Raw genomic sequence first — 22,422 nt, forward strand, 5'->3', positions numbered from 1 at the left:
GGGATCTCGACGCTGGTCGCCGACTGTATTGAGTCTGGAGTGGGGCCAATATCGGGTCATCTGGTCCAAGCCAACCGCCCGAACTGGTCTGACAGCACGATTGACAAAAATGAGAAGCTGGAAATATCCCAAGGACCGGGCTGGCGGAGAGATGGCAGTCCACCCCTTGGTCTCGGACAGCAGGAGCCCGATCTAGGCATTCACACAGGCTCAGGTTTGGGCGAGCTTAGGTGCTTAGGTGCTAATTGGATGAGCTGTTACCCACCAAGGATCACCTGTGACTACGCCCATAATATGGTTTAAATAGAATAGATGATGAGATGCTTATGTTTATAGTTGGTCACCCCATGAACATATAAATCATATGCTATCGTTTCTCATTGCTTATCCTGTCCGTAAAAGATTCTTACGTAAGGTTAAATCTCATGGGATCCAAGGTGAGGTAGCCAATTGGATACAAAATTGGATTGACGACAGAAGACAGAGGGTGGTTGTAGAGGGTTGTTTTTCAAACTGGATGCCTGTGTCCAGCGGTGTGCCTCAGGGATCGTGCTGGGTCCGCTGTTATTTGTTATTTATATTAATGATTTGGATGAGAATTTAGGAGGCATGGTTAGTAAGTTTGCAGATGACACCAAGATTGGTGGCATTGTGGACAGTGAAGAAGGTTATCTGGGATTGCAACGGGATCTTGATCAATTGGGCCAGTGGGCCAATGAATGGCAGATGGAGTTTAATTTAGATAAATGTGAGGTGATGCATTTTGGTAGATCGAATCGGGCCAGGACCTACTCCGTTAATGGTAGGGCGTTGGGGAGAGTTATAGAACAAAGAGATCTAGGAGTACAGATTCATAGCTCCTTGAAAGTGGAGTCACAGGTGGATAGGGTGGTGAAGAAGGCATTCGGCATGCTTGGTTTCATTGGTCAGAACATTGAATGCAGGAGTTGGGATGTCTTGTTGAAGTTGTACGGGGCATTGGTGAGGCCGCACTTGGAGTACTGTGTACAGTTCTGGTCACCCTATTATAGAAAGGATATTATTAAACTAGAAAGAGTGCAGAAAAGATTTACTAGGATGCTACCGGGACTTGATGGTTTGACTTACAGGGAGAGGTTAGACAGACTGAGACTTTTTTCCCTGGAGAGTAGGAGGTTAAGGGGTGATCTTATAGAAGTCTATAAAATAATGAGGGGCATAGATAAGGTCGATAGTCAAAATCTTTTCCCAAAGGTAGGGGAGTCTATAACGAGGGGGCATAGATTTAAGGTGAGAGGGGAGAGATACAAAGGGGTCCAGAGGGGCAATTTTTTCACTCAAAGGGTGGTGAGTGTCTGGAACGAGCTGCCAGAGGCAGTAGTAGAGGCGGGTACAATTTTGTCTTTTAAAAAGCATTTGGACAGTTACATGGGTAAGATGGGTATAGAGGGATATGGGCCAAGTGCAGGCAATTGGGACTAGCTTAGTGGTATAAACTGGGCGACATGGACATGTTGGGCCGAAGGGCCTGTTTCCATGTTGTAACTTCTATGATTCTATGATTCTATGAAAGAGAAAATATGCTTGGACTTCTGGATTGGAATTGCACCTCATAGTCAGATTTGATAGCAGCATTCATTTAATCATTTTAAATGCTGTACATAGTGTTCTTACAGCTTCTCAAGCTCCATATATTTTTTTAATGATACAATATTTGGCAACGGTATTGTCTAGAAATTTCAAGTGTTCAATATTCTGAAAGCAAGCTTTGGCAAGAAGCTGACCTCTTCAAAATCAAGACCTACCTGTAGATCTTTATGCTCATCACAGAGCAAAAAAAAGAAACATTTAAAGTTCTCTTTTTGTTATTTTACATCTAGGTACTGACGTGGGCAAAACAGCACCAACAAAGGTTGGCAACTGCATTGTCTGAGTTGGTCACCAATGCTGAATTGTTGGATGAGTTGTTGGCCTGGTTACAGTGGGCTGAAACTGCACTTGTACAGAGGGATCAAGAGTCTATGCCAAAGGACATTGAACAGGTCAAAACACTCATCACAGAGCACCAGGTAAACACAAAGCTTATGCTTCGGGCAAGCAACAAATATATTGACAAAATTGTTTCTTAGAACTGCTGTACAACAAAGAGGTTATTAGCTCGTACATTTCTAGCTCAGCAATTAATTCATTTGAAAACAGTTAGAAATAAAACAAATATAGTTGAGTGAATAGCTTTAAAACCTGGAATTCAGCACATTTAGTAGGTGCAGTGATTTACTATGCACAAATCATGGTGTACAGCATAAACCATAAATTTAAAGTAATTATGGAATGTCCAAATCAATTTTTCAAAATTTGAACTTTGTGCTTGTTTTCTATGATCCAGCGGTTAATTAAATGAGGTGCTCCATGAAATAAACTTACTAACTAGAACCAGCTGGATTGATATAGTGCCTGAGAAGAACTAGTTAACTTCGTGCACTGAAATCCCAACATTACCTTTTTAAAAATTTGTTCTTGGGATGTAGCTGACATTTATTGCCCTTCCCAGTAGCCCTGAAGGCTTTAAGAGTTAATCACATTGTGTGGGACTGGAGTCGAGTCTAGGCCAGACTCAGTAGGCGTGGCAGGTTCTTTTCTTGAAAGACATTAGTGAACCAGTTTGGCTTTTACGACAAAATGACAACTTTTATGGTCATTTTCTGGTGCCAGCCCATAAATTACCACATTTATTGAATTCAATTTCATGACAAGCCATGGTAGGATTTGAACTCATGGCCTCTGTCCAGTACCATAACACACAAACCTACCCTGATTATCAGATACTGATTTTTTCAATGATGTCTTGGAAAGATGAGCGCTATATTTTCCCATTTGCTGAATGGAAGCACGTACTGTTGATGATATTTTCATTAAACATACTGCTTAGACTAAATAAAAGTAATTAGCATCAAGTATTTTTAACTATTGTTGACTGTTCACTTTCCTGTTTAAATTTTATCTTTTTTTCCTCAGTCTTTCATGGAAGAAATGACACGGAAACAGCCAGATGTGGATAAAGTAACAAAAACATACAAGCGGAAAGCAGCAGAACCATCCCACATGCGAGGAAGTAAGCCTCTTTCATTCAATGGAAGGGTAATAGAGAACAGATCAAACATACAGGAAAAGGTCCCCTGAAAACTATAATTAGGGATTTGGTCACAATTTACAAAATGAATAGGTGCAATGTTTGATGAGTAACTACTGAGTGCTGTATGATCTCTTATCTATGGTATAGTCAAGAATGAAGAAGTGATCTTTGGATAGCTTTGCCATTTTTACTTTAAGAATTATTCTTTTCAGTATATCCTCTTGGTTTAATTTTGATTTGTAAAGATACATTTAAGTGAGCTATGATTAGTTTTCATAAACGTGAACATTTTTTCATAGACAATAACTAAATTGGTACATTTTTATAAAAAAAAGTAACTTCAAAATACCACAGCCTCTCTATTTATTACTATTTAGAGGCATTAAAACCACATAGATTCTATGAACATTCTGACTGTTAAAATAGTAATCTGAATTGGTGATCTTTCTCTTTGTGTGTTGTAGGGAAACCTCTAAATCAAATGACTAATCCGCCTGCACCCACTGCTGTCCCGCCACAGACTGAAACAAAGAACCCCCGGATTAATCTGCTTTCTGGCAGGTGGCAGCAGGTCTGGTTACTGGCACTGGAGAGACAGCGTAAGCTACACGACTGTCTGGACCGGTTGGAGGAAGTAAGGGCTATAATTTACAAAAACACATTATATTGTATTGTATTGCCTATGAATCATAGAATCTCACAGCACAGAAGGAGGCCATTCGGCCCATCATGCCTCTGCCAGCTCTTTGAAAGAGTTATCCAATTAGTCCCACTTCCCCACTCTTTCCCAAAAACCCAGCAAATTTTTCCTTTTCAAGTGTATATCCAACTCCTTTTTGAAAGTTATTGTTGAATCTGCTTCTACCACCCTTTCAGGCAGTGCAATCCAGATCATAACAAGTCCTTGCATTAAAAAAATTCTTCTCATCTGCCCTCTGGTTCTTTTGCCAATTATCTTAAATCTGTGTCCTCTGCTTACTGACCCTCCCACCAGTGGAAACAGTTTCTGCTTATTTACTCTAGCAAAACCCCTCATAATTTTGAACACCACTATTAAATGTCCCCTTAACCTTCTCTGCTCCAAGGAGAACAATCCCAGCTTCTCTGGGGTCTCCAAGTAACTGAAGTACCTCATCCCTGGTATCATTCTGGTAAATCTCTTCTGCACCTCTCCAAGGCCTTGACATCTTTCCAAAAGTGTGGTGCCCAGAATTGGACACACTATTCCTGCTGAGGCCTAACCAGTGATTTGTAAGGATTTAGCATAACTTCCTTGATTTTGTACTCTATGCCTCTATTTATACAGCCAAAGATTCAATATGCTTTTTTAACAGCTTTTATTGAAAACTTTTTTTTTTAAACTGTCTGTTTAATAGCACTGTGTAATGTGCATAGCCTAATTTGGCCCCGAATCATTTCTTTAGTTTTCCAATGAAATCTTCCTTTCATTTTCAGTTGAAAGAATTTGCCAACTTTGACTTTGATGTGTGGCGGAAGAAATACATGCGATGGATGAACCATAAGAAGTCCCGAGTAATGGACTTCTTCCGGCGCATCGATAAGGATCAAGATGGAAAGATCACACGACAGGAATTCATTGATGGAATCCTGTCCTCAAGTAATTAGAATAGTTTTCTGCAATTTATTCTTTAGATTATAAAATGTTCTTCTGGAGTGAAAGATACCTTTGTTGTTTGCCTTACTTGGATGCTGTAATTGTTTAACATTGAGTGATTATAGGGTGGGAAAGAAAATCTAAGGAGTGTTCCCCCACTCCTCTCCCCAGCCACACTCAAACATCTCCCAACAGTTGGCATGAGCAGAATGCCTGTCCCTTGTTTAGAGAATAATTATTGATGCTGGCGAGAAAGTAACATGTTATGTCACTGTTTGCACTGCATCATCACTTGTCTTGCTCTATTTTTCTAAAATCCTATCCTTAAGTACTATAACATTTACTATTACAGTCACAGGGGAAAAATACAGTACCTCTAATTGTCTGAACACTTATATAATCAACTTTCTGTTATCCAAACCAATTCTTTGGCTCTGGACCAGATTTGTGATTCCAGCAAACTATGTTATCACACTATCTTGAAAGCTAGTGAAAATAATCCAATTCAAATTATCCAACCATGTGTTCTATTGTTTCACATTTCAGAGTTCCCCACCAGTAAACTGGAAATGACTGCTGTAGCTGACATCTTCGACCGGGATGGAGATGGTTACATTGATTACTACGAGTTTGTGGCTGCACTTCATCCAAATAAAGATGCTTACCGGCCTGTTACTGATGCTGACAAAATTGAGGACGAGGTACACAGTTCACTGCTTTTACTTCAGTGTAGCTGATGTACAAGTTCTGCATTTAGGTTAAGTAACCTGGTATGTACAAAAAATAAGAAAATATTTAAAACTAGAGAAGAGAAATAATTCATGATGAGGTACAGCAGAAGTTCTTCTGCGCTGCATTGGGGGTTTAGGAAGAGCTGTAATTATGCACATACGAAAAAGGACAGGAAAACATCAACTGCTCCATCAAACCCATGCCATCCAGACAAGGTACAACTTATGTACATCAAATCCCCTCCCCATCTCTGCCCCCCAAAAGCAATCAACCAAGCTCCAGGAGACCATGGTAACTCATATCCCAGCCACTTACATATGCTGGAACTACCTTCCATGACTCACTCTTTTAAAATGACAATCCTTAAAAATGCCATAGCATGTTCACAAAATGATTATACGCATTCAAAATAGTAGTTTTCATGTAAAAGAAATTAGACGTGTACATTCTTAAGAGCTCTTGCACCCTGCTAATGTGTAATGTAAAACCATTTTTTGTAGGTCGTGCATTTTGAATATTTTTAGTTTCTAATTTTTAAAATCTCTGTCTTGTAGGTGACAAGGCAGGTGGCGCAGTGTAAATGTGCAAAACGATTTCAGGTGGAGCAGATTGGAGAAAACAAGTACAGAGTAAGTTAAATAATTGATTTCAAAGTTTAAGGAGAAAAGTTAATTTTTTTGCATGTTGTACATCAAAAATGTTTATTTCTATCCGTTTATAAAGCACAAATGTTCTTAAAAAGAAATATTAAAATAGCAATTCTTTAGTACATTTAACCTTTCCTTGGCAGAAGCCTTTTAGTGGAAGTAAAATGCATAATCTATTTAATTTCAGAAGTTTATATTTTAAATGGACTAATGTTAATGTTGGAACATTGACAACTGTTTGAGATTTGGGATCAATGACTCCAATATGTTTCTAAGAAATGAATGATGTTATAAATGTGTGGTACACTAAAAAAGCAATCTGTGTATTCCTTAAAGTACCCTGTCTGCAGCAAATTCACACATTTTAAGGTATAGATCATAAACAGATGTTTTCCAAGGCCGAACAAACATCAACAACAAACCTCCTAAGGCTTTAAAATCTCTTGATAAATGTTTGGCTCCATATGATTCAATAATTTTCTTCATCTCTGCTGCTTGTCATTATTAAGTAGAGCATAGAGAATTTTTTTTCTTTTTCCAAAAAGGATTTAGAAGTGTTTTGTTTAAATATAACTGCTATTAATTTAAATTAAAAATATTTTGCTGAATAAAAATGACTAATTGACGGCTGAGCTAGTATCTCCTGTCTTGTGCACCAGTTTTGAAAACCTCTGAAGCCTTCTCAGGAAAAAGTTATTGCTTTATCGGAAGATACATCTGAGGTTTCAAAAACAAATTTATGCTGCAGATAGGGTTTTGTTGAACAATGTTACTGTCTTTATATTCTCTAGGAAGGTGTTTCTTGATGAAATTGTTATTGATTTAATATAAGTATATTGGATAATTCTTCACTTGATGTAGCTGTCTATCCCAATGAGGTGTAGCAAATAATCACCTAAATTATTGAAGACAAACAGATGCTGGAAAGTGTGTTAAAGGCCTGGGCAATCACAGGTTAGGAGTTTGTGATTATCATCTAACCTTTTAGACTATACCACATCTTGAACACGATCGATCATATTATTTATAATTATACTTTCTTTTGCAGTTTAAGATCATTCTTGTTTCATTTTGCCATTGGAGTTTGTATATTCCATTATCTTCCATCAACGTTTCATGTTCTTTATAATTCTGGCTGTTGAAATTTGGCATGCAAATTCAATCCCATGACCAAGGGAGAAGGATTTTATAAGATTGCAGCTTTAAACCTGAGATACTGTAAAACAAGTAGTTTAATTATGTAACAAAAAATGTTATACTGAAAAGTGCCACTTTATTGGTTTATAATACTGCTGTTTATTATTGGAATATTATTTATATCATCGAGTTTATAACTTCAACAACATTGTGCTGAATGTAAATCTGAGAGACCAATAAACGGTGAAGAGTAAACCCACTAACCACCACCCACCACCCCCCCCCCCCCCCAGCTATATTGACATAAACTGCAATATGAGTGTCTGTAAAGGATCTGTATTTCCTTCAAGAATTTCCCCCTGGTTTTGACTCCTTGGATATGATTCCACAGGCACTGGTTGCCCTCCAAAATTTATTACAGTGGCTATTATTCATGAGAGTGTTGGCAGACTATTCCACTATAGGATGGCATCACAGCTGAGCCCCAACCAGTAGACCATGCACATATGTTTTACACAGTCTCTTCCAGCAGGGATCACTGGACAGCAATAAGGATCTGGAAACCCTGCCACTTTCCCCTCCATAAACCACAGGTGCTGAGGCCAGTTTTCCCCTACCACTACCTCAACGGTAATCAGCACAAACTGGGTATCTTACCTGAGACTTGTTCCATACTTGTGATTGAGCTGGTTCAGAGTTTCCTTATCCCTAATCAGAAGTGGCATATTTTGCTAAACCTTTTGAACTTTTTCATTCCAATCCTTTTGTCGTTTCTAATAAGTCATCCCCAAAGGTAGATACAGCAGGGATCCTTTTTAGTGGAAAAACAATTCGAGAAGTTGCAGCCAGCAAGAAGAAATCTACACTGGACCATTACTTATGTTACTAAAGCAGCCTTTCTATGGAAACATAGGCACAGGAGTAGGCCATTCAGCCCCTGGAGCCCGCTCTGCCATTTGATAAGATCATGGCTGATCAGTGATCTAACTCCATATACCTGCCTTTGGCCCATATCCCTTAATACCTTTGGTTGCCAAAAAGCTATCTATCTCAGATTTTAAAATTAGCAGTTGAGCTAGCATCAATTGCCGTTTGCGGAAGAGAGTTCCAAACTTCTACCACCCTTTGTGTGTAGAAGTGTTTTCTAATCTCACTCCTGAAAGGTCTGGCTCTAATTTTTAGACTGTGCCCCCTACTCCTAGAATCCCCAAACAGCAGAAATAGTTTCTCTCTATCCACCCTATCTGTTCCCCTTAATATCTTATAAACTTCGATCAGATCACCCCTTGACCTTCTAAATTCCAGAGAATACAACCCTAATTTGTGTAATCTCTCCTCGTAACTTAACCCTTAAAGTCCGGATATCATTCTAGTAAACCTACGTTGCACTCCCTCCAAGGCCAATATGTCCTTCCGAAGGTGTGGTGCCCAGCACTGCTCACAGTACTCCAGGTGCGGTCTAACCAGGGTTTTGTATAGCTGCAGCATAACTTCTGCCCCCTTGTACTCTAGTCCTCTAGATATAAAGGCCAGCATTCCATTAGCCTTCTTAATTATTTTCTGCATCTGTTCATGACACTTCAATGATCTATGTACCTGACATCTTAGTGAATTTTGTTGACTGTTTGATATCTTCTAGCAGTACCACAATGGTAAGCTTAGCTAGCCAGCATACTGTGAAGCTAGTAATTCTAAAAGATGCTGAAAATTCAGTAATATTCATTAGCTAAGATTTCTGCAGGAATTGTTAGTTGGTTGTTTAAGGGTACATTTACACTGGAAAGTGAAAATGCAAAGCTAAACCAGGAGTGTAAATCTGGAGTCAGAGCCCCACCTAATTCCAGAGTGAAGCCAAGTGAAACTCCCTGGAGAATTGGTCTCATACAGCTGCAGTTTAACATGGAGTATAAATGCAGTGCAATGTCAAACCAGATTTGCAAAGTGCTTAGGGATGTATTAGATCTCCCTTAACACTTTGTAAACTACCTGACCTTAATTTAGACAGCAGGAAATCTTCCATTTCCGCTCTCTAAACATTTCAATTTCTAACTTTTGAGAGATAGCTCTGTGCATGTTTGTTCATGTTAAAGTTCCAGCCAGGCAGGTCTCAAGTAATGTGAACAGGGTTCTCCTTGACTGGACTCAGACCAGCAACTGCAGTGTAAATGCATCCTTAATTTTCTTCTACAGTGTTCTGATTTCTTTACCAATTAGCTTTTTTACTGACTATCTGTCTCTTCAATTCTCTGTCAATGTCTTTTCCCTTTTTATAAACTGCAAGTTAACATTTTAATTAAAACTGAAAGTAGCTTCTGATAATTTCTCTATTTAATACTACAATGAAATCTTATTAATGTGTAAAAATGTTCCTCTACATTGAATTGTATGGCATCAGTCACAGAGTAGTTGCTATTAAGCAATCAAATTGATACAAATTTCCTCGGTCCCTATTGGGAGTGAGTATGTTTTACAATCATAAACTTAGTATTAACAGATATTGTTATAAAGAATTTGACTTTCCAGTGTTGTGGTTTATCCAAAATCAGATGTGTAGGGTATATTTCTCTTAATAGGAAATCATTTTAAGTGATTTGTTCTTAAATGGAGTAGCCTGTACCTGAATACAGATGGCAAAAAGCTCCATTGCTCTCTATTAATATGGACATTTGCTTTACCTGCCAGTGTTCTTACACTAAAGATTTCCAACCACAGTACATTTAGTTTCCTCAGCCAGCTGCAAGGCCGCAGTTGCTATGCTTTACCTTGTCAGTGGAGTGTCCCTTTGAGACAGTTAGGAAGAGGATACAATGAAGGCACCATCACTCCCAACATGGGTGTCAGTGTATTCCAAGGGTATGACGGGATATAACCTAAGATAGATCTAAGTGGAAGGAGTACCTGAAAATAATTTGTTTTTTTCATATTGATGGTCTTAAAAAGTTCCACGGTGTTTCTCGGAGCTCTTGAGAGTATATTATGCTCATAAATCCTGTAAAGAAGAAAAAATGAAAGAAATAAAGGATTGTCAAACATGTGAGAAGTAGCTGGTTTTCAACTTGTGGACTCAGGAACAAGACAGTTTGTTGAACACGGCAAGTTTCTTTCAACTCTGTTTCACACCCAGAACCGTTCAATGAGAACAGATTAATGAGGTTCACTTGTAATATGTACAGCCAAGCCACACTCGAGGCAATAAATTGGTTTGGTTAAATTGAGTGTACAAAGAACAAAGCCGAAGTTGGGAAGAGGACATGAATTCGGTAATTTGTATCACCATAAGTCTAATAAATTGTGTATTGTATTCTGCTGTGTACTGGTATGTATATCCCATTGCAATGGAATTCTACTTTTGAATGTGCTTACCACATTATCTCTAAACGTCTTCTTTCTTTTTCTTCACATTCTCTGGCTGGATGTAGTTCTTCCTTGGAAATCAGGTACTGTGCACTCAGTGTGCTACGATATATATGACGCATGTGCTGTGAATGACCACCCTGATCTGCATGTAAATAGTTCTTTCTATCTTCCACAGAGCACCTCGAAAAATTCTGTCAACCATTCCAAATACATATTGGCAAAATGGGCAAAAAAAATCCTGTAAATCCATGATTGCTTATGAAATATAATATCTAAGAAGGAAAAATATTAAAACATATAGATAATGTCAGTAAATAAACTATTAATGCAGAGATTTTCTTTGTGCTTGAAATTTGCACACTGACCACGATACTTTTGTGCAACTTGTGTACCCGCCATTCAAACATAATACTGAAGCGAGCATATAAATATTGCATACACAGTAACCTGTTTGGTGGTTCAGATTACTTTATGTAGAAACATGTGACAATATTTTAAGGACTTTAAGAATAGTGAATGGGGTGAAGGAACAACCATTGTATTTTTCATATTAAACATTTACATTAAACAGTAGCTTCAATACTTATGGAGCAATGAAATTGGTGAAGTCTGGCTATTAAATGCTAAACATTTCGGAAGTTGAGAGAATTTTCAGATGCTCTCTTAGCTTTAATCTACAGGAGATCTGGTGTACTACTGGGTTCTGGTTGATCAGTTGGTGGAGATGTTCCCAGGAGCTTGTTGACTGACACATGAATTAAATGCGGTTTACTCTGTATGCGTGAAGTTTTGAGGGCAGATGAATCAGAAGGTCGGTTGTCATTTAAGATTACTGGATTGATTTTATAAAATCTTTCTGATTCTATATACTGAATCTTCACGTATATAAAATAAACTATATCTCACAGTGTTTGGTTTAGTTTTGAGGAGCCGCACTTTTCGGGAGTGTACAGCACACAATTACATGGGCGTATCAGATCGTATAATATTCTATTTTGGGACTAAAATATTTCAGTATTCAGCATTTTGAATTTCAAATGCACACCATTTATAGAGGAGTTTCAAAATGTTGAATTGCAAAATTTTATAACATTGCTACAGTGACTCCATATTTTTATCTGTCTGAACTCCCTCCTTGGGGTGCTGTACAAGACCTTTGTGTGATATCAGTGTGTTTGTACAGTTGCATAGAGGTATGACTGTATTCAGGAACACTGTGATATTTTGCATCTCAAACGGTATTCAAAATATTTATTAAGGAAAGTACTTGCTACCAGGTTTATTCACTATCATGAAAAATACAAGAAATCCCATGACTTGTATTGATAAAATTAGAATACACTGCATTAAGGTATGCAATATCTCCAATTAACTAAATAGTTCATTAGTCGAAGATTGTAGGAATGGTAAATTAGCAGTCTAATGCTGGATAAGTCTGGTGGCATGTCTTTACCCTGAGGCAGATTTCTTATCAACACACTAATCAAATTCATAGTAAGTTACAAATTTGCATGCCCTTTTATAAGTTATAGGAGTGTGATGGTTATGCATGCATAGATGTGTTATTTCAAGATTACTGACCAACCAATTCCCTCACCCACAATATCATACTTATATGGAGTCTGTGATAAACCTCACATAGTTTACATTCAGATCTGTTCATTTACATTCTGTGCAGTTTACCATATTTGTTTTTGAATTTAATTTTCTGATCATTAATTTGTGTACATTGTTCTTAAGGAACACTGGGCAGCAATAATACGTTTGCCTTATCTAAGGATGTGTTTGAAGTCTGCAAGTAGGAAATTGCCCACGATTATTTAGATAACTGTTGCACCTCTACTCATCACATGTTACTGTGCTGTGAGTTCTATCTTGGGGTAAATGGTTTTCATTGACTCCATGGGCAGATCCATGGGCTTTCTCCAATTCTTTATGGTTTGATGAATATTTAGGAAATAACTGAATTGAAAATGGATGATTATTGAAATTCTTTCACGTCTGTGAAAGGTTCCCAATCATCAGCCTTGTAAGGGTAAGTTAGTTTTTTTTTTGCACAAGTGAAAGAACGTTGATAATTCTTTATTCCCCATGATTTATTCAGTTTATTATATGGGCTTTTTGTCAAATGGCTATTTAAAAATCCTGCAGTTATCGTCTAATTTTTGATGGCATTTGGAGCTGCCTTATTTTGTTGAAGATTTAAATTTAAGTAGTTTATGCACAAACAAAATTCTTTGCCAATTGTTGATTTCCCTGCTTCATGCAATGTATTCCGGGACAACAAGATTATACCCAGCTTAGAATCGGCACTCTTGCAATTAAACCTCCAAAGAACTTTGGAGTACAAAACTGTTATTTTTATGAGCTAAAGTTCTGTGGAAGGTTTTATAATGCAGTGCATGAAGGAGACACAGTGTCATCACCAGTGGTGGTAAAAATGCAGGGTTGCAAGCCACAATGGCACACGATTCAGCATACTTTACACAGGACTGTGTTTGTAAGTAAACTGTAGAAATTTTTTTTTTTTTTTAAATAGGGTACATTTGCTATTGAATGGTTCATGATGCATCACATCACCATTGCATGCCCCTCGCTATTCCACATGTGAAATCATATTTGATGTTGGTAGGTGTAAAATAATCATACTATGAACAGTGCAATTGCCATTTGTGCCCATATAATAGCTGATTACCTTAGCCCTTTCACCAGCACAAATGTACAGTTATTCCTTGTGACGGAAAGCTAATTTTGGGCTGCAATGAATGCAGCAAGTACAACTTGCCTTTTTCATATCACTCAATTTTTTAAAAAAAATTATCAAATCCATAAAGTCATAAACATGTACAAAACATAAGGTGACAACTTAGAAAATCTGCCATAACGGCTCTTGCAGGAAATGAATGGCTGGTGAATTGATTAAATGGGTTAAACCAGCATTGTACAGTTACACTGCATGAAACAGGTGAAATTGTATCCTTGTACAACTCAACTGCAATTAATGTGGAAATTAACCCTTTAAAGACCGTTATAATGTCCTTGCCAAAATAAAGAGAAAATTCAACATTTTAAATTCTATAACTCTTCAGTTTCTGGAATTGTGACCTGCAAATTTTGTAGGGTATTTCTTTTTCAAATTATATGAAGGATGCGAATGATGAGAGCTACTGTGATAAAATATGAAAGGAATAAAATCATTTTCAACACAAAGTACAGTTGCTGGTTTAAATCATGAACAAACTCTTGGATCAACCTTAACTTGGGTATAATGGGATGGTTAGTTCATTGCTGATTTTAAGATGCCACAAGTCAAAAGTTTCCCACTGGCCAACCTGATATGTGTACACATCAGGAGAAGAATTTCCCCTTTTTTAATAATGTACAGACGGGAGATCCCACCTCAAGATTCTAATCTTATTTTACAGTTATGCTTTCAACGATCATGATGGTGACCATGTTTTTAAAAATATTTTTCCCCTTTCTGCAATCCCTGTGGAAAGGCCCCTGGCCTGTGTTTGGCTGTTCCTCACACTACATGGCTGAGATTAGGAATTCAGTCTTGGAGGACCATAGACATGAATTACCACTCAGTACAGTATGTTGAGGCTGCAATGACTTTGTCATTGCACTGCCTAACTTTTTAAAACTGCTTCAGCTTTCTGAATTTAGGTCTAGCATTGGGGCAGATATTGAGTGAAAGCCAGGGAGAGAAATGACTAATTTGCCTTAGGCCACTAACACACCCACCAAGTGGTCAGTCTGAGTAGCATTGGCAGAGGCTTCAAATTAGGACATCCTAAATTAGGACCCTTGCCGGCTTGTCTAGCAAAAAGAGAAAGAAAAGAAAATGGTTGGAAATTACTTCAGTTGGCCCATGGGAAGTTAAGAAGTGGCAATTGTTGGTCTTCAGAATTAAGCATCATCTTTTTAATTCTACAGTTTGGGGATTCTCAGCAGTTGCGCCTGGTGCGTATTCTGCGAAGCACTGTAATGGTCCGTGTTGGAGGAGGCTGGATGGCATTGGACGAGTTCTTGGTGAAAAATGACCCCTGCAGAGGTAAGGTTGAATGATGGTGCATGGACATACCTTTAGCCACTCTACCAACAAGTGATTCTTGAATCATTCTGCCATTCATAGGCGTGTCATATATTTTATGCATGGATTGCAAATGTTGAATGCAGTTTACAGGTAAAGTGGTAAACATTTTCTTGAGGAATGAAGAAGATACCAAGAGTGCTTGGAGCTCAGATTTAAGGTGCTTTTGCACTCTTGCCACTTCTGAAAGCAAGCAGTATTTGTTTGATTGCAATCCCAAAATTCATTTTATTATGCCAATTTATTCCAGATAGGGAATGCTTTCATCCTTGTTGATGGGTACTTTAGAAAAATATAACCTGTGTTTTGTGATATCAGTTTTACAAATGCTTGCTGTTGCCATTTAGTGGGCGTTGTCTAATAGTGTGATGATGGTTCACCCAAACTCCTTTGTGTTTTAATGCAAAGATATAATAAAAACTACAAGAAACATATTTATACTGGCTTTGGAATTTCCCAATAATCACCTACAAATTAATTTTGAAAAACTTGCAATAATGACATCTACATGGTCAAATTAAAGTTGAGATGGTATATTTGATGCATAGATGGATTTGTGACACCACACAGAAAAAGGGGCTTGGTAAACAGTGAGGAGGACTGTAAAAGATTTCAGGAAGACAAAGACAGATTAGTGGAATGGAAGATGTAATTTAATGTGGATAGACATTAATGTGGATAAAGTGAGGAGAATCAAAGGATGTGGGTGTACACTCAATGGGAAGACACAAGGGTGTGGATGAACAGAGAAACCCAGGAACTCAAGTACATAATTCCCTGAAAGTGAGAGTGCAGGTAAATGAAGCTATAAAAAAAAGGCTGACAGAACTTTGGGTTTTATAAAAGGGTAAAGAAAAAAGAGTAAAGCAGTAATGATCAATCTGTTCAAAACATTGGTTAGGACCCAGTTATCATACTCTGCATTTGTAGGTGTCCAATTATTAAAACATCATTAAAGCTATAAAGAGTGTGAAGCTTAGATTTGCCAGGATGATCTCGGGGACATAGAACTATAATTACAAAGAGAAACGAGATACTGTGACTACTTCCACTGGAGCAGCAAACATTAAAACGAGATTTAATAAGAGGATTTTAAAATTACACCGGTTTCAATAGAGTGAATAAGGAAAGACTATTTACTCCGGTTAGAGAATCAATGACAAGGGGTCATCAATTGTCACCAAGTGAAGAGAGAGAAATTAGGAAAAATTTCTTTACAAAGCAGGTTGCTGGATCATGGAAAGCTTTTCCACTGAAAGTGTGTGACAGAGACATTCCATCTTTTAAGGGAGAATCGGATAAATATTTGAAACTGAGGAAGGTATTGGGCTATGTGGGGGGAAGAGGCGGAAAGCGAGGCAGTGGGATTTGTTTTGAATTGCTATAGCAAACAGCTGGCATAGATGTGATGGGCCAAATGGTGGCCTCCTGCGCTTAAACTTCTAAGTTCTTATGTTTGCGATGTACATTCAGTTATAGGTCTTTATACAACTCGGGGACAAAAAGAATAAATTGTTTTAAACATCATTAGTACTTTAATATTCAAACTAGCTGAAATATTAATACTAAGAAACTGTAAGTTCTAAGCTTCTGTTTTCTAACTCTCTAACACTGTTTAAGCTCCTTTTATTCCCTCTGCTAAGGCTCTTATCTGTTTTGTCTGTCTGATTGAAGATGATTTTCTACTTGATGCTCTTGCACATACTGCAAATCTGTGTTCCTGCACATGCTTGCAAGAAACCAAAGGTATGATAGAAATCATTAGAGGTCCTACCTTCAATTAAAACACACTTTTCAAAGACCATGTTTATAAACATTTTATCACGAAATTGGTTCCAGAATTGACCCTTTGCACCCATCATCCTCAATATTGATTATCAGTTACTGAGACTTTTTTTTAAAAGAACCATTCTCTTCACTCCATATGACCACTTCCTCTAATCTACCTCCTTCAATTGAAAGATCAGGACAGACATTTGCAGATTCCTCTACCATTGCTAGAGATGAACAAGGTCAGGTCAGTCCAAATTTTTAGATTCCAATTTTGAGTCTCAACACCTGTGTTCAAACACGTGAGACTGCGCTTGCTAAAGCCAGCGAGTGTGTCTCATCAAAAAATCAAATTGTTTGAAACCGGACAACTTCAACCAAAATATTTGCACAGCTTTGGTTTCAACAAATTAAGATTTGGATAAAAGTTGAGCAGTCATCCCTAACTGCTAACTATGCCTCGCCAGTGATGGGCAAACAGAAAGGGTCCTATTAGTGAGGCAAACTGAACCATTGACATGTCATATAGTTATCATGCCCACAAAAAAAAATCACAAATCTCATCATATTGATGAGCTTGGTGGGTTTCAGTTTGAGATAACCCTGGAACTCAAACTTGTGACATCTAGATTGTGAAATGAATGGCAATACTGAGCTACATGCAGAAGTGCATCTTCAATTAGGATCGTCATAGAAAACATTTAGCCTGCAAAGCAAAAAATAAATTCAAATGGTTAAAATATTATGATTTTCTGATAAACTGAAAAAATGGTTAAAAATTGGGTCCTATGCAGCATGCTGCAACTGTCTTTTATCCCATATCTACTTCCATAGTCAAGCCTTAACCTTTTTATTCCTAAAAATATTGAGAATTTGTTCTTTTTTCGTGATGATTGACACCACTTTGAGCCACCTGTCGACCTTCCTACCCTATCCTGCTCTGATTATTTGCTTTCAGTCCTTCCATTTTATTTTTACTTTCTCTTTGTAATCTCATTAATTTTCCCTTTTCTGATAGAACAGCTGGAGACTTGCTTCCAGCTTTCCACAAATGCCACTCTATAGCCAACAGTATGAAGCAAGTCCAGGTCAATGATCCTTCTGTTTTCATTCCCTCTCTATGAGGAAATGCCTCTCAACAGCAACCTGATTGAGATCAGGGATTCAAATGTGACTGGAAGTCTGACCCTATGTCCTACTGATCCATGGCAGAGCACCTAGAAGCTCCAGCGCACTACATTGTTCAGATTCTTTCATGTCATTTCAATTGCTACTTTAAAATCCAAATCTATTTTGGGCAGCGTGGGTCAGAAAGGAAAAGCACTCATTGAGGGGAAAATGGTTAAGGTGTTGACATGTGCAAGTCCACTAAGTAAATGACTCTGCTATTCTTTTCCAGTCTTTCTGTCTGCTTGAGTTTCAGATTTTTCTGTCATTTTTTTCTAGTTCATCATCACGGGAATAAACTGTTACGCTCGGAATCGAATTCTTCGATTTCCTGTCAGTCTCCGATAGGTTGGCAATTCTTCTCTGTCCAGCTCTTTCTCTCTTTCCTCCTTCTCCCTGTGAATGGCTTTGGCTTTGTTCCTTCAGCCGCATTTATAGACTGACCCTTTGCACACACTACTACAGCCAGGCTCTCAGAATTCACTATTCTTTTATTTGCTGCCGTTCACTTCTTGTACTATTTCCTATAGACATAAATGTGATCTCTGAGCAAATAAGTACCCAATTTTTATTAGCGTTTTAGTTTAAGACAAGGCAGAAATCAAGAAACAAAATTGATCCAATTAAAATTTTCACTATAGCGAAGGCTTCAAATACTAGTCGACAAACGTTAAAAATTAAGACATTGGGAATAAGAGAAGTTGGGCAGAACTTTTACCCAAAAGCTGGTGACGTTGTGGAATAGGTTACCAGAGAAGGCCATGGGTTCAAGAGATAATTACAAAGAGAGAAGGGGTTGAAAGGTTTGGTCAGAAAGTTGATCTATCAAAGGGACGGGTTTCCTTTGTGCTCTTAAAAGTTCTTATGTAAACAAAGGTTGAATCTTGGACGTGTTTAGATATTACTGGGGAGTACTTAACGTTCTAACCACCTGAAGCAAATGGAGCCAACATTGAAAATGACTGAAGGGCTTATATTGCCCTGGATTCTTGTCCTGTATTGTATTTCCTGATTCAGAGATGATTTTTCTTTTAAATGATTGACTCGTATGTGTTTCATTCTTCCCTAAATTATCCTTGGTCACAAGAAAAGACAGCTCTCAAACGGTTTTTATTTTTATTTTTCCACTAACACAAAAAAAGGGCAAATATTGTCAAGAAAATCCTGTCTGCTTAGAATATTGCCAATTAATGTGATCTGATGCAATTTTCTTTCTCCTATAAATAATTGTAGGAGCCAAAAAAAAGTTAAAATATGAGGATTGCCTCAACATTTTATATTTCAGTCTGTCTCAATATTATTCTTTCCTAATACCATCCTTCTCCCTCTCCTCATCTACCAAAGTAAACTAGATGTACTGTTTCTGGTGGGGAAATAAGTTACGTAATCCAGTAACCAGCACAGTGAGTGATGTGCTAATTGCTCCAACTCCCAATTATAAGAGTGGGGTGTCTTTAGAGAAAAGTTACAAGATATGAAATTAACTACCTATTGAATCATATGGTCATAGAAAGTTACGGTACAGAAGGAGGCCATTCGGCCCATCGTGTCTTTGCCGGTCGAAAGAGTTATCCAGCCTAATCCCACTTTGCAACTCTTGGTCCGTAGCCTTGTAGGTTACAGCACTTCAAGTGCATATCCAAGTACTTTTTAAATGTGATGAGGATTTCTGCCTCTGCCACCCTTTCAGGCAGTGAGTTCCAGACCCCACCACCCTCTGGGTGAAAAAATTTATAGAAATTTATATTCATTATTGAACAGTTCAAATTCATGGAGCCAGGCTGTACTGTGTGCTGTGCCAATTGCACTAATTCCAAGTTACATGTAAACTGCTCACTGACTGCTCTACATATGTTCCCTTTCGCTAAAGTAGTCCAAACTGCAATAATACAGTTCCCTATTTGATTGGAGTGGGTACAGGAACCTTATTGGATTTTTTTCATGCAGCTCTGTAACTTCAACATTATGTCATTCTTCAGACCTTCTGTGAATGTTTTGTGATCCAGATGAGTGACATAAAGGTAGAGTTCTTTAACTAATATTTTTGACTAGATTATTTCACCTTTATGACTTTTAATGTCTGGTCGAATTTGTTTCACCTTTGCACAGGTAAAACTTTTTTTTTGGTGGGGGTGGAGTAAAGCTGGAGTAAAACTAAATATTTTCAAGTAAGAGTGCACATCCCTCCTAATGACATGTTCAGGTAAATAACAGTGAAAAATGTGTGATATGGAAGGGCTAGAAGGAAGTGAAAAGAATTTTACAACATGGGAGGGGGGGGGTAAATATATTAAATTAAAACCAAGAATTTTACTGAATAGTTCCCCTTACATGAGTGGATCAATGTAATGCATACTGTTTTCAATGTATAGGCACCTAGTATGTCTGTGTATGACTGGGAGTGTGTTACAAAGGCTATAGGTAGTTGTAATGCCTTAATTTCAGTTATTTTGGCCAGCCTTTTGTTACTGTTGCAAAATTATGCCATTTGAGTTGTATTTTCCCCTACCTTAGGTACTGAAATATTTCCTTTTGTTTTGCATCAAATGATGCAGCGAGCTACCCCCAAAAAGAGAGCATGCAAAGTAGGGACAGACTTTTTAAAAATTAATAATTTTTGCCAACAAGGAATTTTGAATTGGATGTAGTTTTATACCATCATCTTGGACCTTTGACAACCTATAAATTGTAATAACTGTTTAGTCACATCAAAATTCCTGAAACTAATTGATACTGATGACAACCAAAAATGAGGGGCCCATATTGGCTGTGTTTGATTCTGGAGGGAGAAGTAGAGGAGGATGTCAGCTCCGACTTCTGCCAGACATTTGAATTCTGACCCACTTTGTGTTTCATCAATTTTCAATCAGGCTGCTAAGGTGACACAAAATCTCACTTCAGGTGAAGGTAAAACTTAACTATTTCAGCTCAGCCCATAGTAAGCATTCTCCTGTCCACTAATAATTGATGTCAAGATTAACAGAGAAGTCCATGACTCAGTAATGCACCCCTGTGCAAAGATTTTTTTTTAATAAAGCTGCTAAATAATTCCTTTATTAGGGATTGTTTAAACTAATTTTTCATTTTGATTGTATTGAAAATTCATCTATAGATATCTTGTTTTCCTCTAGTTGTCAGACTCACTTTGATATCTTGTGTGTTCACTTGGTCTTCTAAATGGAATGCATTGCTTACATTGAAATTTCCTCACTTGGCTCTTGAGTTTTCTGTTAATAATCAACATACTGCAAACTCCAGCTTATAGCATCATTGCCACTTTTATTTGTGTTTGGTCACACACTGATTTTCACACTTTCTGTCCAGTATATGTCAAAAGATTTTTGAAACTTTGGTGATAAATATTCGTTACTCTTTGTATTTTATTCTTTATTAATCAGATTTGTTATCATTTGCATTTTAATAAGTTTAGACAAATAAACCACTGAAACAGTCCCATTGGTTTTGTGATTGAGAAAAGATCTGCTCAACATCCATTTAAGTTATATCCTTGCCATTTCTATATTCAACATTTCGATTATTACAAAACATCGCATAGAATCATAGAAGTTTACAACATGGAAACAGGCCCTTCGGCCCAACATGTCCATGTCGCCCTGTTTATACCACTAAGCTAGTCCCAATTGCCTGCACTTGGCCCATATCCCTCTATACCCATCTTACCCATGTAACTGTCCAAATGCTTTTTAAAAGACAAAATTGTACCCTCCTCTACTACTGCCTCTGGCAGCTCGTTCCAGACACTCACCACCCTTTGAGTGAAAAAATTGCCCCTCTGGACCCTTTTGTATCTCTCCCCTCTCACCTTAAATCTATGCCCCCTCGTTATAGACTCCCCTACCTTTGGGAAAAGATTTTGACTATCTACCTTATCTATGCCCCTCATTATTTTATAGACTTCTATAAGATCACCCCTAAACCTCCTACTCTCCAGGGAAAAAAGTCTCAGTCTATCCAACCTCTCCCTATAAGTCAAACCATCAAGTCCCGGTAGCATCCTAGTAAATCTTTTCTGCACTCTTTCTAGTTTAATAATATCCTTTCTATAATAGGGTGACCAGAACTGTACACAGTATTCCAAGTGTAGCCTTACTAATGTCTTGTACAACTTCAACAAGACATCCCAACTCCTGTATTCAATGTTCTGACCAATGAAACCAAGCATGCTGAATGCCTTCTTCACCACCCTATCCACCTGTGACTCCACTTTCAAGGAGCTATGAACCTATACTCCTAGATCTCTTTGTTCTATAACTCTCCCCAATGCCCTACCATTAACGGAGTAGGTCCTGGCCCGATTCGATCTACCAAAATGCATCACCTCACATTTATCTAAATTAAACTCCATCTGCCATTCATCGGCCCACTGGCCCAATTAATCAAGATCCCGTTGCAATCCTAGATAACCTTCTTCACTGTCCACAATGCCACCAATCTTGGTGTCATCTGCAAACTTACTAACCATGCCTCCTAAATTCTCATCCAAATCATTAATATAAATAACAAATAACAGCGGACCCAGCACCGATCCCTGAGGCACACTGCCGGTCACAGGTCTCCAGTTTGAAAAACAACCCTCTACAACCACCCTCTGTCTTCTGTCGTCAATCCAATTTTGTATCCAATTGGCTACCTCACCTTGGATCCCGTGAGATTTAACCTTATGTAACAACCTACCATGCGGTACCTTGTCAAAGGCTTTGCTGAAGTCCATGTAGACCACGTCTACTGCACAGCCCTCATCTATCTTCTTGGTTACCCCTTCAAAAAA

General features: G+C 37.9%; 1 protein-coding gene across 15 annotated transcripts in view; it reads left to right on the plus strand.

The window, feature by feature from the left end:
* The window catches only part of macf1a (microtubule actin crosslinking factor 1a), a 523,722-nt gene that overhangs the window by 488,740 nt on the left and 12,560 nt on the right, over nucleotides 1-22,422 (plus strand). For 9 of the 15 annotated variants that reach the window (XM_068006497.1, XM_068006495.1, XM_068006501.1 and 6 more), the window contains 8 exons: nucleotides 1,860-2,048; nucleotides 2,995-3,091; nucleotides 3,577-3,746; nucleotides 4,568-4,730; nucleotides 5,274-5,428; nucleotides 6,014-6,088; nucleotides 10,663-10,680; nucleotides 14,540-14,657. In XM_068006497.1, the coding sequence (XP_067862598.1) occupies nucleotides 1,860-2,048; nucleotides 2,995-3,091; nucleotides 3,577-3,746; nucleotides 4,568-4,730; nucleotides 5,274-5,428; nucleotides 6,014-6,088; nucleotides 10,663-10,680; nucleotides 14,540-14,657 (985 nt within the window). The remainder of the gene's footprint in view (nucleotides 1-1,859; nucleotides 2,049-2,994; nucleotides 3,092-3,576; nucleotides 3,747-4,567; nucleotides 4,731-5,273; nucleotides 5,429-6,013; nucleotides 6,089-10,662; nucleotides 10,681-14,539; nucleotides 14,658-22,422) is intronic. The other 6 variants (XM_068006496.1, XM_068006503.1, XM_068006509.1 and 3 more) reach the window with 2 other exon arrangements.

This window comes from Heptranchias perlo, chromosome 26 (assembly GCF_035084215.1).
Source record: "Heptranchias perlo isolate sHepPer1 chromosome 26, sHepPer1.hap1, whole genome shotgun sequence".
Taxonomy (NCBI): domain Eukaryota; kingdom Metazoa; phylum Chordata; class Chondrichthyes; order Hexanchiformes; family Hexanchidae; genus Heptranchias; species Heptranchias perlo.